This window comes from Oncorhynchus mykiss, chromosome 19, assembly GCF_057628025.1.
Source record: "Oncorhynchus mykiss isolate SJ-2025 chromosome 19, ASM5762802v1, whole genome shotgun sequence".
Lineage (NCBI taxonomy): Eukaryota > Metazoa > Chordata > Actinopteri > Salmoniformes > Salmonidae > Oncorhynchus > Oncorhynchus mykiss.
In genome coordinates this window covers 75,478,444-75,504,885 of record NC_143040.1, presented here as the reverse complement: position 1 = coordinate 75,504,885, position 26,442 = coordinate 75,478,444, and the positions used below count along the sequence as shown (strand labels likewise).

The 26,442-nt window shown below is 43.3% G+C and overlaps 1 protein-coding gene across 1 annotated transcript; it reads right to left on the bottom strand.

The window, feature by feature from the left end:
* Positions 1-5,717: 5,717 nt before the first annotated feature.
* Positions 5,718-19,554, bottom strand: LOC110498313 (homeobox protein EMX1-like). The gene is made up of 3 exons (XM_036955436.2): positions 18,804-19,554; positions 15,017-15,201; positions 5,718-12,645 (listed from the first exon to the last, which is right to left on the bottom strand). Exons 1-3 carry the CDS (start codon positions 19,147-19,149, stop codon positions 12,481-12,483), a joined length of 696 nt encoding a protein of 231 aa, XP_036811331.1. The 5' UTR covers positions 19,150-19,554; the 3' UTR covers positions 5,718-12,480.
* Positions 19,555-26,442: the final 6,888 nt, after the last annotated feature.

Here is a 26,442-nt window from a genome sequence, read left to right as displayed (position 1 = left end):
CTAAACAGAGAACCTCCCTGGTCATCCCTACTGTCTCGGATCTGGAGGACTCACTAAACAGAGAACATCCCTGGTCATCCCTACAGCTTCTGATCTGGAGGACTCACTAAACAGAGAACATCCCTGGTCATCCCTACTGTCTCTGATCTGGAGGACTCACTAAACAGAGAACATCCCTGGTCATCCCTACAGCTTGTGATCTGGAGGACTCACTAAACAGAGAACATCCCTGGTCATCCCTACTGCCTCTGATCTGGAGGACTCACTAAACAGAGAACATCCCTGGTCATCCCTACTGCCTCTGATCTGGAGGACTCACTAAACAGAGAACATCCCTGGTCATCCCTACTGCCTCTGATCTGGAGGACTCACTAAACAGAGAACATCCCTGGTCACCCCTTCTGCCTCTGATCTGGAGGACTCACTAAACAGAGAACATCCCTGGTCATCCATACTGCCTCTGATCTGGCGGACTCACTAAACAGAGAACATCCCTGGTCATCCCTACTGCCTCTGATCTGGAGGACTCACTAAACAGAGAACATCCCTGGTCATCCCTACTGCCTCTGATCTGGTGGACTCACTAAACAGAGAACATCCCTGGTCATCCCTACTGCCTCTGATCTGGAGGACTCACTAAACAGAGAACATCCCTGGTCATCTCTACAGCCTCTTATCTGGAGGACTCACTAAACAGAGAACATCCCTGGTCATCCCTACTGCCTCTGATCTGGAGGACTCACTAAACAGAGAACATCCCTGGTCATCCCTACTGTCTCTGATCTGGTGGACTCACTAAACAGAGAACATCCCTGGTCATCTCTACTGCCTCTGATCTGGAGGACTCACTAAACAGAGAACATCCCTTGTCATCTATACTGCCTCTGATCTGGAGGACTCACTAAACAGAGAACATCCCTGGTCATCCCTACTGCCTCTGATCTGGAGGACTCACTAAACAGAGAACATCCCTGGTCATCCATACTGCCTCGGATCTGGCGGACTCACTATACAGAGAACATCCCTGGTCATCCCTACTGCCTCTGATCTGGAGGACTCACTAAACAGAGAACATCCAAGGTCATCCCTACTGCCTCTGATCTGGTGGACTCACTAAACAGAGAACATCCCTGGTCATCCCTACTGCCTCTGATCTGGAGGACTCACTAAACAGAGAACATCCCTGGTCATCCCTACAGCCTCTGATCTGGAGGACTCACTAAAAAGAGAACATCCCTGGTCATCCCTACTGCCTCTGATCTGGAGGACTCACTAAACAGAGAACATCCCTGGTCATCCCTACAGCCTCTGATCTGGAGGACTCACTAAACAGAGAACATCCCTGGTCGTCCCTACTGCCTCTGATCTGGAGGACTCACTAAAAAGAGAACATCCCTGGTCGTCCCTACTGCCTCTGATCTGTCAGACTCACTAAACAGAGAACATCCCTGGTCATCCCTACTGCCTCTGATCTGGAGGACTCACTAAAAAGAGAACATCCCTGGTCATCCCTACTGCCTCTGATCTGGAGGACACTAAACAGAGAACATCCCTGGTCATCCCTACTGCCTCTGATCTGGTGGACTCACTAAACAGAGAACATCCCTGGTCATCCCTACTGTCTCTGATCTGGAGGACTCACTAAACAGAGAACATCCCTGGTCATCCCTACTGACTCTGATCTGGAGGACTCACTAAACAGAGAACATCCCTGGTCATCCCTACTGTCTCTGATCTGGAGGACTCGCTAAACAGAGAACATCCCTGGCCATCCCTACTGTCTCTGATCTGGAGGACACTAAACAGAGACCAAGCAGCTTGGAAGAATGGACTCCTGGACATGGGAGGAAGTCTTGGACGGCAAGGGACCATGGGCACAGCCGGGAGAGCATCGTCGTCCTAAAGAGGAGCTGGAGGCAGCCAAAGTGGAGCGGCGACGCTACGAGGAGAAACGAGAGGAAGCCCCAGAATTTTTTGGGGCGGGGAACATGGGGAGATTGGCGGAGCCAGGTAGGAGACCTGAGCCAACTCCCTGTGCTTACCGGGTGGAGAGTCCTACTAGTCAGGCACTGTGTTATGCGGTGGAGCGCACGGTGTCTCCAGTGCGTCTGTACAGCCCAGTGCGTCCTGTGCCTGGGCCCCGCACGTGCAGGGCCAAAGTCACCATACAACCAGGACGGGTTGTGCAGGCTCTTTGCTCGAGACCTCCAGTGCGCCTCCACGGCCCAGTGTATCCGGTGCCTCGGCCAAGGACAAGGCCTCCTGCATGTCTCCCCAGCCTGGTGAGTCCTGTCCGGAGCTGCCGGAGTCTCCCGCCTATCCGGAGCTGCCGGAGTCTCCCGCCTGTCCGGAGCTGCCGGAGTCTCCCGCCTGTCCGGAGCTGCCGGAGTCTCCCGCCTGTCCGGAGCTGCCGGAGTCTCCCGCCTGTCCGGAGCTGCCCGCCAGTCCGGAGCTCCCGTCTTCAGTATGCTGTCTGATTCCTCCCTGTCTTCAGTATGCTGTCTGATTCCTCCCTGTCTACAGTATGCTGTCTGATTCCTCCCTGTCTACAGTATGCTGTCTGATTCCTCCCTGTCTACAGTATGCGGTCTGATTCCTCCCTGTCTACAGTATGCTGTCTGATTCCTCCCTGTCTACAGTATGCTGTCTGATTCCTCCCTGTCTACAGTATGCTGTCTGATTCCTCCCCTGTCTACAGTATGCTGTCTGATTCCTCCCTGTCTACAGTATGCTGTCTGAATCCTCCCTGTCTACAGTATGCTGTCTGATTCCTCCCTGTCTTCAGTATGCTGTCTGATTCCTCCCTGTCTACAGTATGCTGTCTGATTCCTCCCTGTCTTCAGTATGCTGTCTGATTCCTCCCTGTCTACAGTGTGCTGTCAATTAAAGCCTGTGAGACATAAGTCAGCAGTGTTGACGAGCTACCACATTACCCTGTACAGCTCCTCATTCGAAGAGGAGAGGGTATATCTGGGTTCCTTGCTGAGTGCGCTGTCCCAAACTAGGAACAAGGTATTAGAGTAGGAGAGAGAGCTCTTACCAAAAGGGAGACTGGAACAACATTGCTGGAGCATATTTACCATTTCTCTCCATCCATCTCTCTCCATCCATCCATGTCTCTCCATCCATTTCTCTCATTTCTCTTTTTCTCTCTCCTCTGCCAACTGTACATAGTCAACCAACACATGCTTTAAAAATGTTTAATATTTAATTACTTCTATAAATGACTCAGTAGATCAAACAAAGTCAGTTACGCACACAACCATATATGGTGTGAGGTAGGCAGTGCTGGAGCTCAGTACCGACACCTCATGTTCTATTGTGGAGCTGCAGTTCCTGCCTTAGAATATTAGATCAAATGTATTCTGGACTCCTGTTCCTGCCTTAGAATATTAGATCAAATGTATTCTGGACTCCTGCAGGAACAGAAGTCCAGAATATGTTTGATCTAATATTCTATGGCAGGAACAGGAGTCCAGAATATGTTTGATCTAATATTCTATGGCAGGAACAGGAGTCCAGAATATGTTTGATCTAATATTCTATGGCAGGAACAGGAGTCCAGAATATGTTTGATCTAATATTCTAAGGCAGGAACTGCAGCTCCACGATAGAACATGAGGTGTCGGTACTGAGCTCCAGCACTGCCTTCCTGCCAAAAAATAATCTGCTCAGACCCCAACCAAGTATCATCGGACCCCGTGCTATAAATTCTCAGACAACCCAAAGATTCCTAGATGCCCTTCCATACTCCCTCCATCTACCCAAGGATGGCAGAGTACAACAATTGGTTAACCACCTAACTGAGGAACTTAATTTATACGTGCGTAATAGATGCCGTCGCACCCCTAAAAATAAAAAACATTTGTCATAAGAAACTAGCTTCCTGGTACACAAATACCTGAGCTCTGAAGCAAGCTTCCAGAAAATTGGAATGGAAATGGGACTAAACCCAACTGGAAGTCTTCCGACTAGCTTGGAAAGACAGAACCATGCAGTACCGAAGAGCCCTCACTGCTGCTCGATCGTCCTATTTAATTGAGGAGAATAAGCGTGCTCACGAGTTGGTCCCTGAAGGGTATCGACAGCATTTAAGAACATTGAGGAAAGGTGAAAAACAGTCCCATGTTGAGTTTTCACAGGATTTGTTAACTGAATTCAATCGTTGGTGTACTGCGTCAGCAGTCACTAGTTTTGAAGATTTGTGCAACCTGGATGTCCTCGAACAATTTAAAGAATCTGTCCCTGATCGTCTTGCTATAAATGAACATAAAGTACGGACTGCATCTGAAGCTGCTGTTTTGGCAGATGAGTACGTACTGACCCCAAAAGGCAGTTTTGGAGGGTCCCGTATGAGAGACTGGGCGCAGAGGTGCAGTTTAAGTGGATTTTGTTCAGCTAATTCCTTTGGTTCTGGTAACGACACATTTCCATCTAGAGCCGAACATGGTTCATGTGGACAGAATGATGTAAGTAAAATCTGTAATTATTGTCAAGGTAAAGGACACTGGAAGAATGAATGTCCTGTTCTTGGTAAAAAAAAAAGGTCAGCAGATTCAGCAGATTGGTCAGCACAAATGTAAATCCTGTTGCGTTAGCTGGGCCTGTCCCTCATGTTAATCCTGTTGCGCTAGCTGGGCCTGTCCCTCATGTTAATCCTGTTGCGTTAGCTGGGCCTGTCCCTCATGTTAATCCTGTTGCGCTAGCTGGGCCTGTCCCTCATGTTAATCCTGTTGTGTTAGCTGGGCCTGTCCCTCATGTTGGGCACGCTCAAGAATTGTCCAAACCTTTTAGTACTTATTATTCGTCATTTGTCACAGAGGGTTGTTTCACTATTGGGAAGTGATGTGCCAGTAAAGATTCTGTGAGACACTAGTGCCTCTGAATTGTTTATTTTGGACTCTGTTCTGGCTTTTTCTCTAGAGACAGATACAGGAACCAGTGTCCTGATTTCTAGGGACAGGTTTTAATACATTGTCTGTACTCTTGCACAAAGTCAAAAGGATATCTGACCTAGTGCACGGTGAAGTTTCCCTTGGGGTACATCCTTTTCTGCCAGTTGACGGTGTTCATGTGATTTTGATAACAATTTAGCCGGTAGTCGTGTCTGGCGTGATGTATCTGCTCTGGTGGTTTCTCATACCCCATTCCATGTAGGGATCATCAATGAAAACATATAGAGATTCCCAGAGGTATTCTTTGCATGTGCTGTGACTCGTGCTATGAGCCGTGCAGACATTACGGTCAAAACTGAACTGACACAACACATAGCCGAACAGTTTGATAATCCATTAAATGATTTACCTTTGCCTATATCCTGTCGTGATCTTGTGATGGAGCAGTCCACTGATCCTACCTTAAAAGGTTTATTTGATCAAGTACTTCCAGCTGAGGAGGTAAGGAGTGCTGTCCAGGGTTACTACATTCAAGATCAGTTGTTGGTGAGAAAATGGACACCTCACAGCAAAAGTTGTGGGTGATGCTATTATTCAGATTGCAGTGTCGTGTCTTTACTATGGATTAAATGATATGACATGCTATTTTATAAAATCAATTCTCTGTAATTAATATCACCTGATTAAAGTAATCATGTAAATGTAATTATATCAATAGCAGTCGATTATTAATCGTCACCTTATTCAGTCTCATCTGAACGTCGTAAAATTCTTGGTTATCTTCAGGAACCCTGGCTAACAAGTTGAATCAGCAATACAACATTTGGTTAAATTATTTATTTACTAAATACCTAAATCACACAGAATTACATATACACAGGATGGATCATAGATTGATTACTAATTATGTCATAAAAGAAAACGTCCCTAGAGGACAAAACCGATATGATGACTGGTTACACAAAGAAAGGGGGTTGGGTTTGAATGAAAGTTGAATGAAAGACCAGGAAGACTGAGGAACAAAAGGATTGGGTCTCTATCGGGCCTTGAGAAGCTATGCTATCGTAAATACAGAATCTTATGCATTCTAAATAACCGCCCATTCAGAAAAGGAAAATGCAATAAATATATTTACTCTGCGCTTCGATTGATGGGTCGAAGATGGAAGGTTGGGTTTCCCTTGTCCTTTGAAGAATATTTCTGGGAGGATACGTTGTAGTCTGTCGTCTTGTGGTGGAATGGTTACGTTGTAGTACCATCGTCGTGTAGTAGAACTAATACGTTGAAGTACCCTGTTGTTCTGAAGAGATTGTTTGTCCTTTCCTAGGCCACGCACGTTTACAGTTGCTGCTGGTAACTCAACGTCTAGGATGTATCACTTCTTTAGTGAATTAGAGTTCAAAGTTCATACCAATTTGTCATACAATAAGTTCATGCTAGTCAAATTCATCCTTTCAGCGTGGCGATTGTCACCTCCACGTTGAAATTCGCCCGTATAAACATATGGGCATCCGTCATCGGGAAAACAATGTTAATTTCGTTAGGTTGTAGTTGTTCAACCATTCACAACCAGAGCTCACACTGAGGTTGGCTCAGAGATCACTGTGAATTAGGTCAAGGGGCTCTTATAGAAATATAGGAAAGGGGTAGGTTCATAATTTCCAACCAATGCCTATTCATGTGGGCGTGGCCACTGATAGAGCATATTTTACTTATGAAAACAATCCTCTCATTTTAAAAACTAAAATTACATTCAATTTTTTCACAAAAAGTTTCATATTTAAACATTTCAATTGCACAACAATTGCATGTGAATCTGAACTACAATGTGTTCCAAGATACAGTTTATGTCGTCCTATCATCAGTAATAATGTCTCAGACGACAACCGATCTGAAATCATATTCTATTCTTGAAGTACTGACGGATACTTTCAACTGGTTGGATTACCGAAATGTTGTTCCGTTCCCAACCTTTTGATGTTACCATACTCTCTCTGTTAACAAAGAGCTTTCCAAGAGTCCATTCTGTAGAGTAGAGATAGAAAAGAGGTATTTATGGGGGGGGGCATAAACCTCACCAACGGGGCAACATCATGACAGTGGTTACTTCTAAGCTTCAAGATCTAGTTTTGAAAACATCTCATGACGTTTCTGGGATCTTAGATCTTTTTTGTAAAAGCTATGATCGAATTTTGCGCAATTTTTATTGGCCTCGTTTAAAGACATTTCCGCTTACATCAAAACATTCCATGTTCGTCAGCTGACTGGGAGGCCTAATCAGATGTTAAGACCAGTCCCGCTACAACCTATTACTGTTACAGGCCAGCCATTTGAGCATTTGCTTTTTGATTGTGTTGGACCTTTACCCCGTTCTAAAGCGGGTAGCACCTACATATTATCTGTGATGTGTCAGGCTACGAGATCCTGCAGCCGATCCACTTCGCAACATTACCACTAAGTCTGTTTGTGAAGGCTTTGTCACAGTGCATCTACATTTTAAGAATACCTAAGGTGATTCAGAGCGATCAGGGTTCCAACTTCACTTTGCACATATTTGCACAAGTCTTGCGGCAATTGCATATAAAACCTAATCAGGCCAGTGATTATCATGCGCACAGTCCAGGGGCCCTTGAGCATTTTCATCAGACTTTTGAAGTTGAAGTTTGTCTTCTGAATTGGCTAAATCAGAACTAAATCAAACTGACGTAGTTAGTACTGTTCTTTTGGTGGAATCCGTTGATCTGAGATCAGCCGCTCCAACTTCACATACAGTGGCAGAATGATGAAGAGGGGGTGCCGGGCCCTGATGATAATTTGCAGGGTAGGTTGATGAATTCAGAGTCCCTTGGAGAGTTTGTTGGATTGTCAAGTTAACTGATTTGATCACTGATTTTCAGTCTTTGTTTGCTGACACACCTTCTCGTACACATTTGGCAGTGCACAATATTGATGTTGGGGATGCTGTCCCTATTAAACGCTTGTATCGTGTCTCATTGGAGAAGCTACTTCACTTGGACTCAGAGATGAAGTACATGCTAGTTAATGATATCGGTGTACCATCATTCTCCAGTTGGGCCTCTCTGTGTCTCTTGGTGAGCAAGCCACATGGTTCTCTTAGGTTTTGCACTGACTACCGGAAGGCTAATAGTGTGACAACCTGCCTGTTACTCACTCCCACGGATGGAAGATTGTGTTGACCAGGTTGGTACTGCCCGGTTTGTCAGCCAGTTTGATTTACTGAAGGGTTACTGGCAGGTGCCAATTGTTAACAAGAGATAGTGAAATATGTGCTTTTATTCATCCTTTCAGGTCTTTTCTCCTATACGGTCAGGAGTTTAGGCCTTCGCAACGCTCCTGCTACGTTTCAGCGTCTTATGGATAGGGTGATCTCTGGCCTTGAAGGCTGTGCTGTTTATCTAGATGTGGTTGTTTATTGTGACACTTGGGAGCGACATCGTTTGCCCGAGGCCTGTCTCACTGTGAACTTAGCCAAATGTGAGTTTGTCCAGGCAAGTGACCTACCTCGGCAGAGTGGTCGAGCAAGGTCTTGTTCTTCCGGTGCTAAAGTTATTTATTATTATTATCGATCTGTTTCCACCTCCCACCACCAAGAAGGAGCTACAAGGCTTCCTGGTTATAGTTGGGTATTATCGGGGGTTTTGCTGCAACTTCTCCACGGTTGTAGCACCTCTGACTAATCTGTAGAAGAAGAGGGCATCTGGTCTTCCTGCTGTCAGAGCGCTTTTGAAAATGTGAAACTGCTTCTTAGCTCTGACCCTGTGTTGGCTGCCCCACGATTGGAACAGCCTTTCAGCCTACATGTGGATGCCAGTAATGTGGGGGCAGGTGGTGTGTTGCTTCAAGCAGATGGAGGTGTTGAACATCCTGTTAGCTATTTCTCCCAAAAGTTTAACAGCTATCAGTTGAATTATTCAGTGGGGGAGAAAGAGGCCCTTGCCTTAAGGTACAGTATATGTGGGGTCAGGTGTGGTCCCTATTGTGGTTTACATTGACCACAACCCCCTTACTTTCCTGCACAGCATGCTTTGCCCAAATGGCAGGATTATACGCTAGTGTTTGTTCCTGCAGGCGTTTGGATGTAAAAGGTGTGGATAATGTGGTTCGTTCCATTTGGATGTACGACCTGTAAAAGGTGTGGATAATGTGGTTCGTTCCATTTGGATGTACGACCTGTAAAAGGTGTGGATAATGTGGTTCGTTCCATTTGGATGTACGACCTGTAAAAGGTGTGGATAATGTGGTTGCTGTTGTGCTTTCCTGTGCACCGATTTAGTCGTTCTTCAGACTCCTTTGTTGCGTTGGTTTCTTTTCGGTTGGTGGTCTGTACAGGGTTTATTTTGTCCTTCCTGTCGCTCTGGCTTCTGCTGCTCTCCTGTTGCTCGGTCTCCATTTCTTTCTCTTAAATTATTGCTTCCAGGTACCGTGGTTGCTGAGGTTGGATGGGGTCAGGTGATTTGGTTGGGTTGGTATCATGGGCATCCGGTGGGCCTCTTACCTTTATGGTTTGTATAGTATTTTGTGTCTGGACCTTTATTAGTTATGATTTTGGATCAGTTGTATTTGTGTGGTTGTGGATTTTGTTTTCGGGTCCTTGTTAGTCCACGATTTTTATGGGAGGGGGTGTTACACCTCCCTGCCACCTCCTGTGTTTGTGCTTCTATTTGCAGATTGGGGATAGGTGGAGCTGATTTGGGTCGTTAAGGTGACAAGTTGCACCTGGGTTTGGGATCAACTAGGAGATAAAAGGTCCTGGTGCCCAGTCCCCTCTCTCTGTCTGTCTGTCTGTCTCTGTCTGTCTGTCTGTCTGTCTGTCTGTCTGTCTGTCTGTCTGTCTCCACAAGCTGGTGGATTATATTTTTTGATTAGGTGAACACCCTTCAACACTTACACACATTTTAACTTCATCCATACATCTCTATTACACCCTTCACAAGCCTACTGTCACACTTCACAGGTTAGTTTTCCTTTGGTTAGTTATTTAATAAATATTTGTGTTACTCTTTAACTGCCAACGTGTGTACTTCCTTGTTTGTCACCATCTAATAGCCAGGTTGTGACATTTCCAAAATGTTTGGCAACTGAACATGGCCCTGAAACTTAATAAAAAATGATCTTGATATGAATTTTGATGATTCCTTAAATGCAAAACAGAAGCAGCCTTAGTGTGAATGTTCTATAATATATACAACATTGTGTAAAAACACAACAAAGATCATGGTGCTGTTCCTGTCTGACTAGATGATCATGGTGCTGGTCTTGTCTGACTAGATGATCATGGTGCTGGTCCTGTCTGACTAGATGATCATGGTGCTGGTCCTGTCTGACTAGATGATCATGGTGCTGGTCCTGTCTGACTAGATGATCATGGTGCTGGTCTTGTCTGACTAGATGATCATGGTGCTGGTCCTGTCTGACTAGATAATCATGGTACTGGTCCTGTCTGACTAGATGATCATGGTGCTGGTCCTGTCTGACTAGATGATCATGGTGCTGGTCCTGTCTGACTAGATGGTCATGGTGCTGGTCCTGTCTGACTAGATGATCATGGTGCTGGTCCTGTCTGACTAGATGATCGTGGTGCTGGTCCTGTCTGACAGGACTGCTGGTCCTGTCATGAGAAGCTGTAGGATGGAACACCACCTACAAAAATCATAGAAGCTGTAGGATGGAACACCACCTACATAGATCATAGATGCTGTAGGATGGAACACCACCTACATAGATCATAGAAGCTGTAGGATGGAACACCACCTACATAGATCATAGATGCTGTAGGATGGAACACCACCTACATAGATCATAGAAGCTGTAGGATGGAACACCACCTACATAGATCATAGAAGCTGTAGGATGGAACACCACCTACATAGATCATAGATGCTGTAGGAAGGAACACCACCTACATAGATCATAGAAGCTGTGTAATATAGCATGAACACCTCCAATAAGAGATCAGACATGAGATCCTTATGTAGGATGGAACACCACCTACATAGATCATTGAAGCTGTAGGAAGGAACACCACCTACATAGATCATAGAAGCTGTAGGAAGGAACACCACCTACATAGATCATAGAAGCTGTAGGAAGGAACACCACCTACATAGATCATAGAAGCTGTAGGAAGGAACACCACCTACATAGATCATAGAAGCTGTAGGATGGAACACCACCTACATAGATCATAGAAGCTGTAGGAAGGAACACCACCTACATAGATCATAGAAGCTGTAGGAAGGAACACCACCTACATAGATCATAGAAGCTGTAGGATGGAACACCACCTACATAGATCATAGAAGCTGTAGGAAGGAACACCAACTACATAGATCATAGAAGCTGTAGGATGGAACACCACCTACATAGATCATAGAAGCTGTAGGATGGAACACCACCTACATAGATCATAGAAGCTGTAGGATGGAACACCACCTACATAGATCATAGAAGCTGTAGGAAGGAACACCACCTACATAGATCATAGAAGCTGTAGGTTGGAACACCACCTCCAATAAGACATCAGACATGAGATCATTATGTAGGATGGAACACCACCTCCAATAAGAGATCAGACATGAGATCATTATGTACGATGGAACACCACCTCCAATAAGACATCAGACATGAGATCATTATGTAGGATGGAACACCACCTCCAATAAGACATCAGACATGAGATCATTATGTAGGATGGAACACCACCTCCAATAAGACATCAGACATGAGATCATTATGTACGATGGAACACCACCTCCAATAAGAGATCAGACATGAGATCATTATGTACGATGGAACACCACCTCCAATAAGAGATCAGACATGAGATCATTATGTAGGATGGAACACCACCTCCAATAAGACATCAGACATGAGATCATTATGTAGGATGGAACACCACCTCCAATAAGACATCAGACATGAGATCATTATGTAGGATGGAACACCACCTCCAATAAGACATCAGACATGAGATCATTATGTAGGATGGAACACCACCTCCAATAAGACATCAGACATGAGATCATTATGTAGGATGGAACACCACCTCCAATAAGAGATCAGACATGAGATCATTATGTAGGATGGAACACCACCTCCAATAAGACATCAGACATGAGATCATTATGTAGGATGGAACACCACCTCCAATAAGAGATCAGACATGAGATCATTATGTAGGATGGAACACCACCTCCAATAAGACATCAGACATGAGATCATTATGTAGGATGGAACACCACCTCCAATAAGACATCAGACATGAGATCATTATGTACGATGGAACACCACCTCCAATAAGAGATCAGACATGAGATCATTATGTACGATGGAACACCACCTCCAATAAGAGATCAGACATGAGATCATTATGTAGGATGGATGCAAGTCAAGTACCATAAAGTTCTGTTTTTTCTTGTAACATGTCATTATACTTCATAACTTTACATAATAACTAGCGTTAACTTTGGTCCTCTTGTGTTCCAAAAGGGGACACAGGCCAGGGGTTGGGGGGGGCCACAGGGGCGTCCAGGGAAGGGGGGGGCAGAGGGCCAGGGTTGGGGTCTTAGTCCAGTTCGACGTCGATGTCCTCAGAGCTGCCGTGCTTAGTGATAAGCCTCCATCTGTTGATGTGGTGGTTTCCTTTCTTCTTCTGATGACAGTCAGGCCCCTCCTCCTCCAGCTTCTGTCTCTTGTATTTAGTCCTCCTGTTCTGGAACCACACCTTCACCTGGGGAGGAAGACGGGGACATTAGAGACATCTATATTCTGGACCACACCTTCACCTGGGGAGGAAGACAGGGACATTAGAGACATCGATATTCTGGACCACACCTTCACCTGGGGAGGAAGACGGGAACATTAGAGACATCTATATTCTGGACCACACCTTCACCTGGGGAGGAAGACGGGGACATTAGAGACATCTATATTCTGGACCACACCTTCACCTGGGGAGGAAGACGGGGACATTAGAGACATCTATATTCTGGACCACACCTTCACCTGGGGAGGAAGACGGGAACATTAGAGACATCTCTATTCTGGACCACACCTTCACCTGGGGAGGAAGACGGGGACATTAGAGACATCTATATTCTGGACCACACCTTCACCTGGGGAGGAAGACGGGGACATTAGAGACATCTATATTCTGGACCACACCTTCACCTGGGGAGGAAGACGGGGACATTAGAGACATCTATATTCTGGACCACACCTTCACCTGGGGAGGAAGACGGGGACATTAGAGACATCTATATTCTGGACCACACCTTCACCTGGGGAGCAAGACAGGGACATTAGAGACATCTATATTCTGGACCACACCTTCACCTGGGGAGGAAGACAGAGACATTAGAGACATCTATATTCTGGACCACACCTTCACCTGGGGAGGAAGACAGGGACATTAGAGACATCTATATTCTGGACCACACCTTCACCTGGGGAGGAAGACGGGGACATTAGAGACATCTCTATTCTGGACCACACCTTCACCTGGGGAGGAAGACGGGGACATTAGAGACATCTCTATTCTGGACCACACCTTCACCTGGGGAGGAAGACAGAGAATGTTGTATTTTATTGGAGGGTTATACAAGCCCCTCTATGCCTATATAACTCTAACCTGGATACTCAATTTCAGAATTGTTTCTTGTGAAATGTACACAAAAAAGGTAAAATACTAAAAAACAATCATAGCATGACGACTGCAACAACAAGCCTCTCAGACTGTACACAGATCTGGTTGAATGGTTTTCCTACTCTCAACACCAATACTGTAGGCTGCATATTAGAATTGAATCAATGTAATTATGTTTGGTCATGCTCTCGCAGCGATTCTGAAGTATTAGTCGTCATTACAAGCAGGTGCATTTACACATGGTCTGCCACTGCGAGGATGATCAGCTGTCCGTCCTGTCTCCCTGTAGCGCTGTCTTAGGCGTCTCACAGTACGGGCATTGCAATTTATTGCCCTGGCCACATCTGCAGTCCTCATGCCTCCTTGCAGCATGCCTAAGGCACGTTCACACAGATGAGCAGGGACCCTGGGCATCTTTCTTTTGGTGTTTTTCAGAGTCAGTAGAAAGACCTCTTTAGTGTCCTAAGTTTTCATAACTGTGACCTGAATTGCCTACCGTCTGTAAGCTGTTAGTGTCTTAACGACCGTTCCACAGGTGCATGTTCATTAATTATTTATGGTTCATTGAACAAGCATGGGGAAACAGTGTTTAAACCCTTTACAATGAAGATCTGTGAAGTTATTTGGATTTTTACGAATTATCTTTGAAAGACAGGGTTTTTGCTGAGCTTAGAATAAAAACGATTGTTCCAATGAAAACGCATCAGAAATAGAAATCACAGGCTCACAAGTCCTTTTCCCTTCCGGGAAGATTAGAATAAAAACTATTGTTCCAATGAAAACGCATCAGAAATAGAAATCACAGGCTCACAAGTCCTTTTCCCTTCTGGGAAGATTAGAATAAAAACTATTGTTCCAATGAAAACGCATCAGAAATAGAAATCACAGGCTCACAAGTCCTTTTCCCTTCTGGGAAGATTAGAATAAAAACTATTGTTCCAATGAAAACGCATCAGAAATAGAAATCACAGGCTCACAAGTCCTTTTCCCTTCCCCTTTTACCTGTTTATGATTTAGTCAAATGATTCACTGAGCTTGACAATAAATTGTAATAGTCCAATTTTCTATCATAGGCCCTATCGCTAACAGCTGGCTAATTTCAACATAAACATATGTGTCAATATTTGTCCTACTTAGGCTTGCAAGAAAAAGCTAATGATTTTCAGTAGACCTAATAATGAATATGCCTAATGTTTTCAATAGCCTAATAATTGGCTATTGACTCGTATTTTGAAAAAACATACAATCATATGCTTTAGTTACAGCACGTTTAATTAAAAGTTATTCAAGATATTATTATATTATTTATTTCAATTAAAAACAGTCCTCCTGACATGAATTTATCAACTCGGAATGAGTTTGGGCTGGAATTGATTAAATTAATTTATATAGGCCTATTCCTGAACTGTGTGCCATATATATATTTCATATAGGGTATGTTAGTAGCGTTTCTCACCTGTGTTTCAGACAGACTGAGACTGTTGGCCAGCTGTTTCCTCTCGGCTCCTACTATGTAGTGATTATTCTCGAACGCCCGCTCAAGCCGCAGGAGCTGCGACGGGGAGAAGGCGGTGCGGATGCGCTTGGGTTTTCGGGCGAATGGGCGGTGGAGTAGCAGGCTTTCTTGGGAAACATCGTTTCCTGGGGGCAGAGAGAGAGAGGGTTTCCACTAGTTACCACACCCACAAAGTCAAATTGGCTATATAGTTTATGACTTTGTGGCTGTGGTAACTAGTGATGACCGAGACGGAGAGAGAGGGAGAATCACACTGCGGTTTAGATTGAGTGAGTTTGGTCTTTAGCATCATTTTTAATGCTCTTAATGTTGAATGTAATTACCTGTACATCGTTACAACACTGTATATATATATATACACTGTATATATACATAACATGACATTTGTAATGTCTTTATTATTTTGGAACTTCTGTGAGTGTAATGTTTACTGTTCATTTGTATTGTTTATTTCACTTTTGTATATTACCTCACTTGCTTTGGCAATGTTAACATGTGCTTCCCATGCCAATAAAACCCCTTGATTTGAATTGATTGAAGCAATTGGAACACAGATCAACACCAGGAGCGTTTTGCTGTGCAAAGAGGTGGAAAAGAACACAGCACCAGGCAGAGAGGGATATTAGACTAAATCAAATGATTATTTTCCCTTTTGGTTTGAGGCTAGTTTATAAACTCTTTATGTAGTTTGAAGTAGTCTATGAACACTTTGTACAACTCTTCTGCATGTGCCGAGTCCATATCGACGTAGGGATCAATTTAAATTGTCAATTTATATCGTTCCAAATAAGACTGTGTGACAATTATTTTAATAATTTAACAATATTATTAGTCTACTTTATATTGAGAATAATGACATTAATCTTTCACCATAAATGAAAATTAGGCCAATACGTTAAATTATTATAAACATATTAAATTAATCGAGTCTACTGATGCATACAAACCATATAGCATATAGTCTATTTAAAAGTGTTTACAACCTAAAAAAAAATGGCTAGATTCTGAAACAAAATTCTGGTTTGAACGTTTGGGAAGAAAATAATTACGATTTTCGCACTCACTCAGATAAGATAGTGGTTTGGTTTGGATAAATTCGCAGTGGGATTGACCGCGTAACAAAGACAGTATTTCCTCTACAGACTGCCTGTGGCCCGGTGTGTGCCGGGGAAACCTTTCCAGCCGTGGGGAAATAGACTGGTTAGGTTTGCGCTCCATTAATCTGGACCCTAGTAGCCTACACTTTGAATACAAAACGACAGACTCCTACATATTCTATCATAGCCTAATCACATTTAATTGTATTAGGCTATAATACATGTATAATGTTATACAAATACACTGATATCAACATTGTAATGCAAACTGAAGTTTCTGACACGCCATCACATTTTCCAAATGGAGTGATTTTGATGTTTAGCATATATTTTTTGAATGCTCTTAATTTTGAATGTCACCTGTCACCTTAATGAAATATGTGCTCTGCTATGACTGGTATTTGATGCACCACAAGTGCACGCCAAAAGTGCGCCAACACGAGGTAACAGGAGATGAGACGGCCAATGACACAATTTACCTTCACTTTGTCATGTCGAGTTCCATATTATTACCCATCAGCAATTTGATGTGTTCTGCAGACGGAAAAGATATTTCTCGTTTGGTTTTTTAAGTTTGATTACATTATAAAGCAGAGCGAAAGGCGCTTTAGTACCATGTGGGCAACGTTAGGAGCATACAGTGCATTCAGAAAGTATACAGACCCCTGGACTTTTCCCACATTTTGTTACATTTACAAGCCTTATTCTGAAACAGATTAAATCAGGGTTTTTTCCTGATCAATCTACACACAATATCCCATAATGACAAACATTTCTCAAAACGTTTTTTGCTTTGTCATTATGTGGGCTGCATTATGGGCTATTGTGTGTAGATTGCCGAGGGAAAAAATAATATTTCATACATTTTTAGAATAAGGCTGTAATGTAACAAAAATGTTGAAAAAGTCAAGGGGTCTGAATATTTTCCGAGGGCTCTGTATGTACTGCCCCAACATCTGCATTGAATAGAACTTGTAAGATTATACAGCCTACATAGCCTCGCTGAAGGCCATTTAACAGTATACATATTCATTAAAATGTCACAACCTCATCGTTCCATACCTCTTATATCTCCTGTTGTAACCGTTTATGTGTTAATTTGTTGCTAGTATGACAATATAGGCTGAAATGGCCCAAGGCAGGGAGTTCAACTGGCAACATAAACATCCCCACTATCTGATTGACGCTTTTCCCTTTACCAAAGTGTAGCCAAGGAACGGATGGAACGTGGAAATGTTTTCCATAAGTACTCTATCTCATATCCAATCTAGTGGAAATGTTTTCGATAAGCACTCTCTCTCATACCCCCTCTAGTGGAAATGTTTTCGATAAGCACTCTATCTCATACCCACTCTAGTGTAAATGTTTTCGATAGGTACTCTATCTCATACCCACTCTGGTGTAAATGTTTTCGATAAGCACTCTATCTCATACCCACTCTAGTGTAAATGTTTTCGATAGGTACTCTATCTCATACCCACTCTAGTGGAAATGTTTTCCATAAGTACTCTATCTCATATCCAATCTAGTGTAAATGTTTTCGATAAGTACTCTATCTCATACCCACTCTAGTGTAAATGTTTTCCATAAGTACTCTATCTCATATCCAATCTAGTGGAAATGTTTTCGATAAGTACTCTATCTCATATCCAATCTGGTGTAAATGTTTTCGATAAGCACTCTATCTCATATCCAATCTAGTGGAAATGTTTTCGATAAGTACTCTATCTCATATCCAATCTGGTGTAAATGTTTTCGATAAGCACTCTATCTCATATCCAATCTAGTGTAAATGTTTTCGATAAGCACTCTATCTCATATCCAATCTAGTGTAAATGTTTTCGATAAGTACTCTATCTCATATCCAATCTGGTGTAAATGTTTTCGATAAGTACTCTATCTCATACCCAATCTGGTGTAAATGTTTTCGATAAGTACTCTATCTCATATCCAATCTGGTGTAAATGTTTTCGATAAGCACTCTATCTCATATCCAATCTAGTGTAAATGTTTTCGATAAGTACTCTATCTCATACCCACTCTAGTGTAAATGTTTTCCATAAGTACTCTATCTCATATCCAATCTAGTGGAAATGTTTTCGATAAGTACTCTATCTCATATCCAATCTGGTGTAAATGTTTTCGACAAGTACTCTATCTCATACCCACTCTAGGTATTGTTTATGTTCACCTGTGGCTGAAAAAGGTGAGTTATAGAGGCTATGCATCGTAGTCCCATTTCACCACAATAATTTTCTAATAAAGCCAAACATTAACTGATGATTAACATACATGAAAATGAATGATTAATCCCGCCATTATTGCAACCTAATTGTTGTCAATCATTAGTCTGTTAAATTGACATCTCTGCAGTGTAGGTCCCAGTTTAGTCCTTATTGTCAAAAGTACAAGCAAACCAGCCAGAGGCATTCATTTATCCATTAACCTGGAAGTTGATTTGCTTGACATTAGCTATAATTATTGATAGGCCTAAGTATTAAGACTGAGAAATTATTCAATTCAACACACACACGCACGCACGCACTCACTCACACACGCTCGCTCGCACGCACGCACGCACACACACACACACACACACACACACTATCTCTCTCTTTCCAATCCTTTACCTTGAAATCTGTATCCGAATAACCTGTTTCGTAAATCCCATGGGTAGAAGTTGAGAGGGTCTCGGTGTTGCGTCCCAAAGAAGTGTGAAGGGTGTTGTAGGTGGCCCCCTCCTAGCTGGTGGGGGTTCATGGTCAGCCCGGGGTGGTTGACCGACTCATGGAACACCAGCTCCGGGTTCTGACACAGAGACCTGCCGGTGGGACTCTGGTACCCGTTCATGAAAGCGTCAGTGGAGTTTGAATAAGTCAGGGCCGTCGGTCGGATGGGATCTTCCGTGGTTTGAGAGTTTTCTTTGGCCACCAATGATTCTATCATAAAACAACGTTTACTCACCGACGAAAACATCTTCCTCACTTCAGGTAGTGAAATCCAGAAATCCAGTCAAAATGGTTCCCTCAAAAAGTCATAGTGAGCATCAACGGTTACGGTAGAGCCCCCGGACCGACCTTCTGAGCGGGAACCTCGAGCAGGTGAGATCCATGCACGCGCACCGGGCGGACACGAGGACAAATCAACGTTCTGGAACCGAAAGGACTGAGATGTGCGCAAGCGCAGCAATGGTATTCTAGATTGCGCTGATTGGAAGAGTACACCTGTCAATGAGTTCTCTCATGTACCCGGGGTGTGGATTTAGCCGAAGCAGGAATAGAGTTATAGACTTCGTGCAGAAACTCATATAGCAACAATAGCTTCATATGAAACCAAATAGCCTAGTCGTGTTTCCTCGGGTGATTTTTTAACTCATTCTGCAAATATAACACCAGTTGAATATACACTCACATTTCTTGTCCTGAATATAGCCTATCACACCAAATTAATGTATAATGAAACCAGTGTTGTTTAGCCTAGACGTTTGAGGATGACAATACTTTATCCATTAAAGCGTGGTCTATAATATCAATAATATGCTTATAACAAATATTTATCCTGTCTCCTCAGACCTCTAGGTTTCCTCCTGTCTCCTCAGACCTCTAGGTTTCCTCCTGTCTCCTCAGACCTCTAGGTTTCCTCCTGTCTCCTCAGACCTCTATTTTTCCTCCTGTCTCCTCAGATCTCTAGGTTTCCTCCTGTCTCCTCAGACCTCTAGGTTTTATTCCTGTCTCCTCAGACCTCTAGGTTTCCTCCTGTCTCCTCAGACCTCTAGGTTTCCTCCTGTCTCCTCAGACCTCTAGGTTTTATTCCTGTCTCCTCAGACCTCTAGGTTTCCTCCTGTCTCCTCAGACCTCTAGGTTTCCTCCTGTCTCCTGTCTCCTCAGACCTCTAGGTTTCCTCCTGTCTCCTCAGACCTCTAGGTTTCCTCCTGTCTCCTCAGACCTCTAGGTTTTATTCCTGTCTCCTCAGACCTCTAGGTTTCCTCCTGTCTCCTCAGACCTCTTGGTTTCCTCCTGTCTCCTCAGACCTCTAGGTTTCCTCCTGTCTCCTCAGACCTCTAGGTTTCCTCCTGTCTCCTCAGACCTCTAGGTTTCCTCCTGTCTCCTCAGACCTCTAGGTTTCCTCCTGTCTCCTCAGACCTCTAGCTTTCCTCCTGTCTCCTGTCTCCTCAGACCTCTAGGTTTCCTCCTGTCTCCTCAGACCTCTAGGTTTCCTCCTGTCTCCTCAGACCTCTAGGTTTCCTCCTGTCTCCTCAGACCTCTAGGTTTCCTCCTGTTTCCTCAGACCTCTAGGTTTTATTCCTGTCTCCTCAGACCTCTAGGTTTCCTCCTGTCTCTTCAGACCTCTAGGTTTCCTCCTGTCTCCTCAGACCCTTCCCCACGCCAAGACCGCTGACAGGGAATGCCTGTGGTTTCTGAAGAGAGATCTGTCAACATGATGTTCCCATCTTGTTGTGAGGTTATTTCTTCTAATTAATATGACTGTATGTTGTTATTATGTCTAATTACTATGACTGCCAGCAGCATATCCCACTGCTGGCTTGATTCTGAGGCTAAGCAGGGTTGGTCCTGGTCAGTCCCTGGATGGGAGACCAGATGCTGCTGGAAGTGGTGTTGGAGGGCCAGTAGGAGGCACTCTTTCCTCTGGTCTAAATTAATATCCCAATGCCCCAGGGCAGTGATTGGGGACACTGCCCTGTGCAGGGTGCCGTCTTTCGGATGGGACGTTAAACGGGTGTCCTGACTCTCTGAGGTCATTAAAGATCCCATGGCACTTATCGTAAGAGTAGGGGTGTTAACCCCGGTGTCCTGGCTAAATTCCCAATCTGGCCATCAAACCATCACGGTCACCTAATAATCCCCAGTTTACAATTGGCTCATTCATCCCCCTCCTCTCCCCTGTAACTATTCCCCAGGTCGTTGCTGCAAATGAGAATGTGTTCTCAGTCAATTTACCTGGTAAAATAAAGGATAAATAACATGTTTTTTTAAATGTTGTTATTACTTCTAATTACTATGACTGTAGTATTTACTATGACTGTAGTAATTACTATGACTGTAGTAATTACTATGACTGTAGTAATTACTATGACAGAAGTCCAGGCCCGTGGATAAATTAAGACTCATTTGGAAATCGCAACAGCATGATAATGAGGCATAATGCAGAAAAGGAAAATGCAATCCTCATAGCAGATAGACTGACTATAGCAAGCCTATAGTATACATATTCTTTGCAATACGGTACCTCTTATATCGCCAGGCAAGTGTGATCAAACGTACATCCTTTAGTGGGGTGCAGGGACGAAAAATGTCGTTAATGACCTGAAGAAGGCCTTAAAATGGACCGTCATAGGAATATATAGCTGAGATTGAGTTTGAGATGTTTTAAATTAATAGATCTATAGCTAATTACTTTAATGTGTCATAATTATCATAATTAAATTAGAAGTATGAGTACCTACAGTGTTATTGTGAAACCTCATATTCAACAACGGATAGGCTAATAAGACAATTTTGTAAAAAAAATTAAAATAAAAGGACCCTCATTTTCACACATTTTTTTCATTCTTTATTGTCGTTATTGCAAGACATGTGCATCTGGTGTAGGCTATTTTATGGAACTGACATTAACACATTTCTTTCGGAGAAAGGAACATAGATTGGCTTACCTTTAGAATTTATATATTTTTTTCTATAGGGTTATACTTTTATTTGATTTCAGATGGCTATGGTTCTTGTGGATGCCAGGGCACGAATATAGTCAAATAGGCCGTAGATTAACTTGAGATTGTATCAAAATTCAAGCCTCGATGAACTCAGACATGCATACCATGCAGTCACCGCGGAAGTTTAAAGTGTAGGTTAGGCTACTCTCATGGGTTTAATAAGAAACTATAACGCGTCTCGGCTGATAATATATTAACTATTAACTGTTGTTTCAGGAGAGACATTTCAATCACTAATGCCAGTGGCTGTAGTCACAACACATGGAGGTCCGTTTAGTACTACAGCTGTTGAGCTCTGCGCTATACGTACTGACAATTTATTGGAAATCTGACAATTTATTGGAATTCTGGTCATGAATAATTTTGTAATTTCCCAAGATATTACAGAATTCGTGGGCAGTTTGTGGTGTCTTCCTCCAAGGACCTACATAGCCTATGGGTTTTAGCTTTCATGATGTTGCACTATTAACTTGTAATAGCAAGTTAATAAGTGTCCCCCAAAATATGCTCTAATGCTCAGAGCGGGACATTAGAAAATCATTACCGATGGAACGATGCTGTAGAACAACATTTTCATTGGCTGTTAAGAGCCTAAATGCTCTGAAACACAGCCATTGAGTTTAAAGCCAGACTCGCTGAGTCTCATGAACATAATTTGTGATGATGAACGATCTAACTGTCGGGGCCACAAAACAAACCCAAACATCATGTTAACAAACCCAGGCAAGATGTCATAATGTGCTGTATCTGAGAGTTTTCAAACTGCTGCTGGGACCCAGCCACACTTCCATCCGACCTGGTCTCAGAGAATGTCGTATTATTCTGTATGTAAATCCGAGAACACTCCAGTTAGTATGATATGTTTTAATTTGTGGCTGTCCATCACCCATTTCGTATGATATGTTACAAATTACAATTCGTATTATATATTACACATTTGTAAAATGTACAACTTGTTACCAATTTCTAAATGTGTTATATGTTACGAATTTGTAAAATGGTTGATATGTCATGAAATAGCAAAACGAATGATACGTTGCAAATTCTAGCTAAGTGGCTAACTTTAGGGGTAGGGGCAGGGTTAGGTTAAAGGGTTAATGTTAGGATTAATGTTAGGTGAAGGGTTAGCTTACAGGGTTAAGGTTACGGTTAGGGTTAGGTGAAGGGTTAGCTAACATGCTATGTAGTTGCAAAGTAGCTTAAAAGTAGTAAGTCGTTGAAAAGTTTCTAATTAGCTATAATGCTTAAGTTGTCCGTGATGAGATTCGAACTCGCAACCTTTTGAGTTCCTAGACGTTTCACATTATACGCCCACCCATTTATACCCCCACCCATCCACCCCGACCAACCACCCTTAAGTAACCACCTGTCTTACGTAACCATACCAAACGTAACATATCGTACGAAATGGAGTGTCTCGGATTTAAGTACAGAATAATACGAAATGCTCTGATACCAGGCTGTTCGATCAGTCAGTATCAGATAGCTGGTGTTCTCGTTTAATTGTAGATTACAACAAGCATGCATTTACTATACTGTATAAACATTACAAGTGATTTGACAAGTTCAACAATATAGGCCTCCTATTGCGGTGCAACGTAGCTGATTTGACAAGTTCAACAATATAGGCCTCCTACTGCGGTGCAACGTAGCTGATTTGACAAGTTCAACAATATAGGCCTTCTACTGCGGTGCAACGTAGCTGATTTGACAAGTTCAACAACATAGGCCTCCTATTGCGGTGCAACGTAGCTGATTTGACAAGTTCAACAACATAGGCCTCCTATTGCGGTGCAACGTAGCTGATTTGACAAGTTCAACAATATAGGCCTTCTACTGCGGTGCAACGTAGCTGATTTGGCAAGTTCAACAATATAGACCTCCTACTGCGTGCAACGTAGCTGATTTGACAAGTTCAACAACATAGGCCTCCTATTGCGGTGCAACGTAGCTGATTTGACAAGTTCAACAACATAGGCCTCCTATTGCGGTGCAACGTAGCTGATTTGACAAGTTCAACAATATAGGCCTCCTATTGCGGTGCAACGTAGCTGATTTGACAAGTTCAACAATATAGACCTCCTACTGCGTGCAACGTAGCTGATTTGACAAGTTCAACAATATAGACCTCCTACTGCGATGCAACGTAGCTGATTTGACAAGTTCAACAACATAGGCCTCCTACTGCGGTACAACGTAGCACCATTAGCTGCATAATCTCTTGCAGTGCAAACACTTGCCTACAAAAGTCCACCCTCAAAAGGTTGCAATAGTACACTCCACACCCAAGAGGAAAACAATTAGCCAGCTAGCAACTCTGGCAAAGTTTGCAAAAGCATTAATGTTTTTTTTGGCTGTAGGTTAATCACCCACCGGTAGGCTATGCACATTTGCAAGCAAGAACTGCGTGTATCTATCTGTTTTCTAGCTAGCTAAATTAACTTACTAGCTAGCTACGCTACATGACCAAAAGTATGTGGACACCTGCTCGCCGTACATCTCATTCCAAAGTCATGGGCATTAATATGGAGTTGAATCCCCCTTACCACTAGAGCAGCCTCCACTCTTCTGGGAAGGCTTTCCACTAGATGTTGGAACATTGCTGCTATAACAGCCTCCACTCTTCTGGGAAGGCTTTCCACTAGATGTTGGAACATTGCTGCTATAACAGCCTCCACTCTCCTGGGAATGCTTTCCACTAGATGTTGGAACATTGCTGCTATAACAGCCTCCACTCTTCTGGGAAGGCTTTCCACTAGATGTTGGAACACTGCTGCTATAACAGCCTCCACTCTTCTGGGAAGGCTTTCCATTAGATATTGGAACATTGCTGCGGGGACTTGCGTCCGTTCAGCCACAAGCGCCAAGCACTGATGTTGGGCGATTGTGTCTGGCTACCAGTCGGCATTCCAATTCAACCCAAAGGTGTTCGATGGGGTTGAGGTCAAGGCTCTGTGCAGGCTAGTCAAGTTCTTCCACACCGATCTCAACAAACCATTTCTGTGTGGACCTCGTTTTGTGCACGGGGGCATGGCCTTCCCCAAAGTAAATGGCCTTCCCCAAACTGTTGCCACAAAGTTGGAAGCACAGAATTTTCTAGAATTTCATTGTATGCTGTCGCGTTAAGATTTACCTCCCCTGGAACTAAGGAGACTAGCCCGAACCATGAAAAACAGCCCCAGACCATTATTCTTCCTCCACCAAACTTTACAGTAGGCACTATGCATTCTGGTATGCAACATTCTCCTGGCATCCACCAAACCCAGATTGGTCCGTCTGACTGACAGATGGTGAAGCGTGATTCATCCCTCCAGAAAACGCATTTCCACTGTTCCAGAGTCTAATGGCGGCGAGCTTTACACCTATCCAGCCGACGCTTGGCATTGCCTATGGTGATCTTAGGCTGCTCGGGCCATGGAAACCCATTTCATGAAGCTCCTGACGAACAGTTCTTGTGCTGACTTAGCTTCCAGAAGCAGCTTGGAACTCGGTAGTGAGTGTTGAACCCGAGGACAGACAATTTTTACACGCTTCAGCACATGGTGGTCCTGTTCTGTGAGCTTGTGTGGCCTGCCACTTCGTGGTTGAGCTGTTGTTGCTCCTAGACATTTCCACTTCACAATAACAGAATTTACAGTTGACTGCGGCAACTCTAGAAGGGCAGACAGGTGACATCCTGTAACGGTACCACATTGAAAGTCACAGAGCTCTTCAGTAAGTCCATTCTACTGCCAATGTCTGTCTATGGAGATTGCATGGCTTTGTGCTCGATTGTATACATGTCAGCAACGGGTGTGGTTGAAATAGCCCAATCCACTAATTTGAAGGGGTGTCCTCATACTTTTGCAGATATAGTGTAGCTTGCTTCACTTACCAGTAGACAGAGTTGGCCGTTTGTATTGGGAGGGATATGGCTAGGTATGTATTGTTGGCGTGTTCTTTGTATTGAGAGGGATATAGCTAGGTATGTATTGTTGGCGTGTTGTTTGTACTGAGAGGGATATAGCTAGGTATGTGATGTTGATGTGTTGTTTGTACTGAGAGGGATATAGCTAGGTATGTGTTGTTGATTGTGTTGTTCTTAACTGACTTGCCTAGTTAAATAAAGGTAAAATGAATAAAAAAAATAGCTAGATATGTGAGGTTGATGTCTTGTTTGTATTGAGAGGGATATAGCTAGAAATGTGTTGTTTGTACTGAGAGGGATATAGCTAGATATGTGTTGTTGATGTGTTGCTGCAGTACTGAGTAGGATATAGCTAGACATGTGTTGCTGCAGTATTGATGAATCGTGCACGAGGCCTATGCGTCATAATGACCTGGAGAAATCTGACCTTCAATTTGTAAACAAAGCTGATGTACTTATAATGAGTAAAACCTTCATTTGTATCACTTTGATTTGGGGACTGATTCTGGCTTTAAACACAGTTATTGGGTTTACAAGGGCAGATATTAGTTGCATGATAAATTCATAAATAAAGACTCAGAAGAAGGCCCAGTGATGCCGAAACGTCGGTGGTTTAAATGACTGGGAGCTTGTA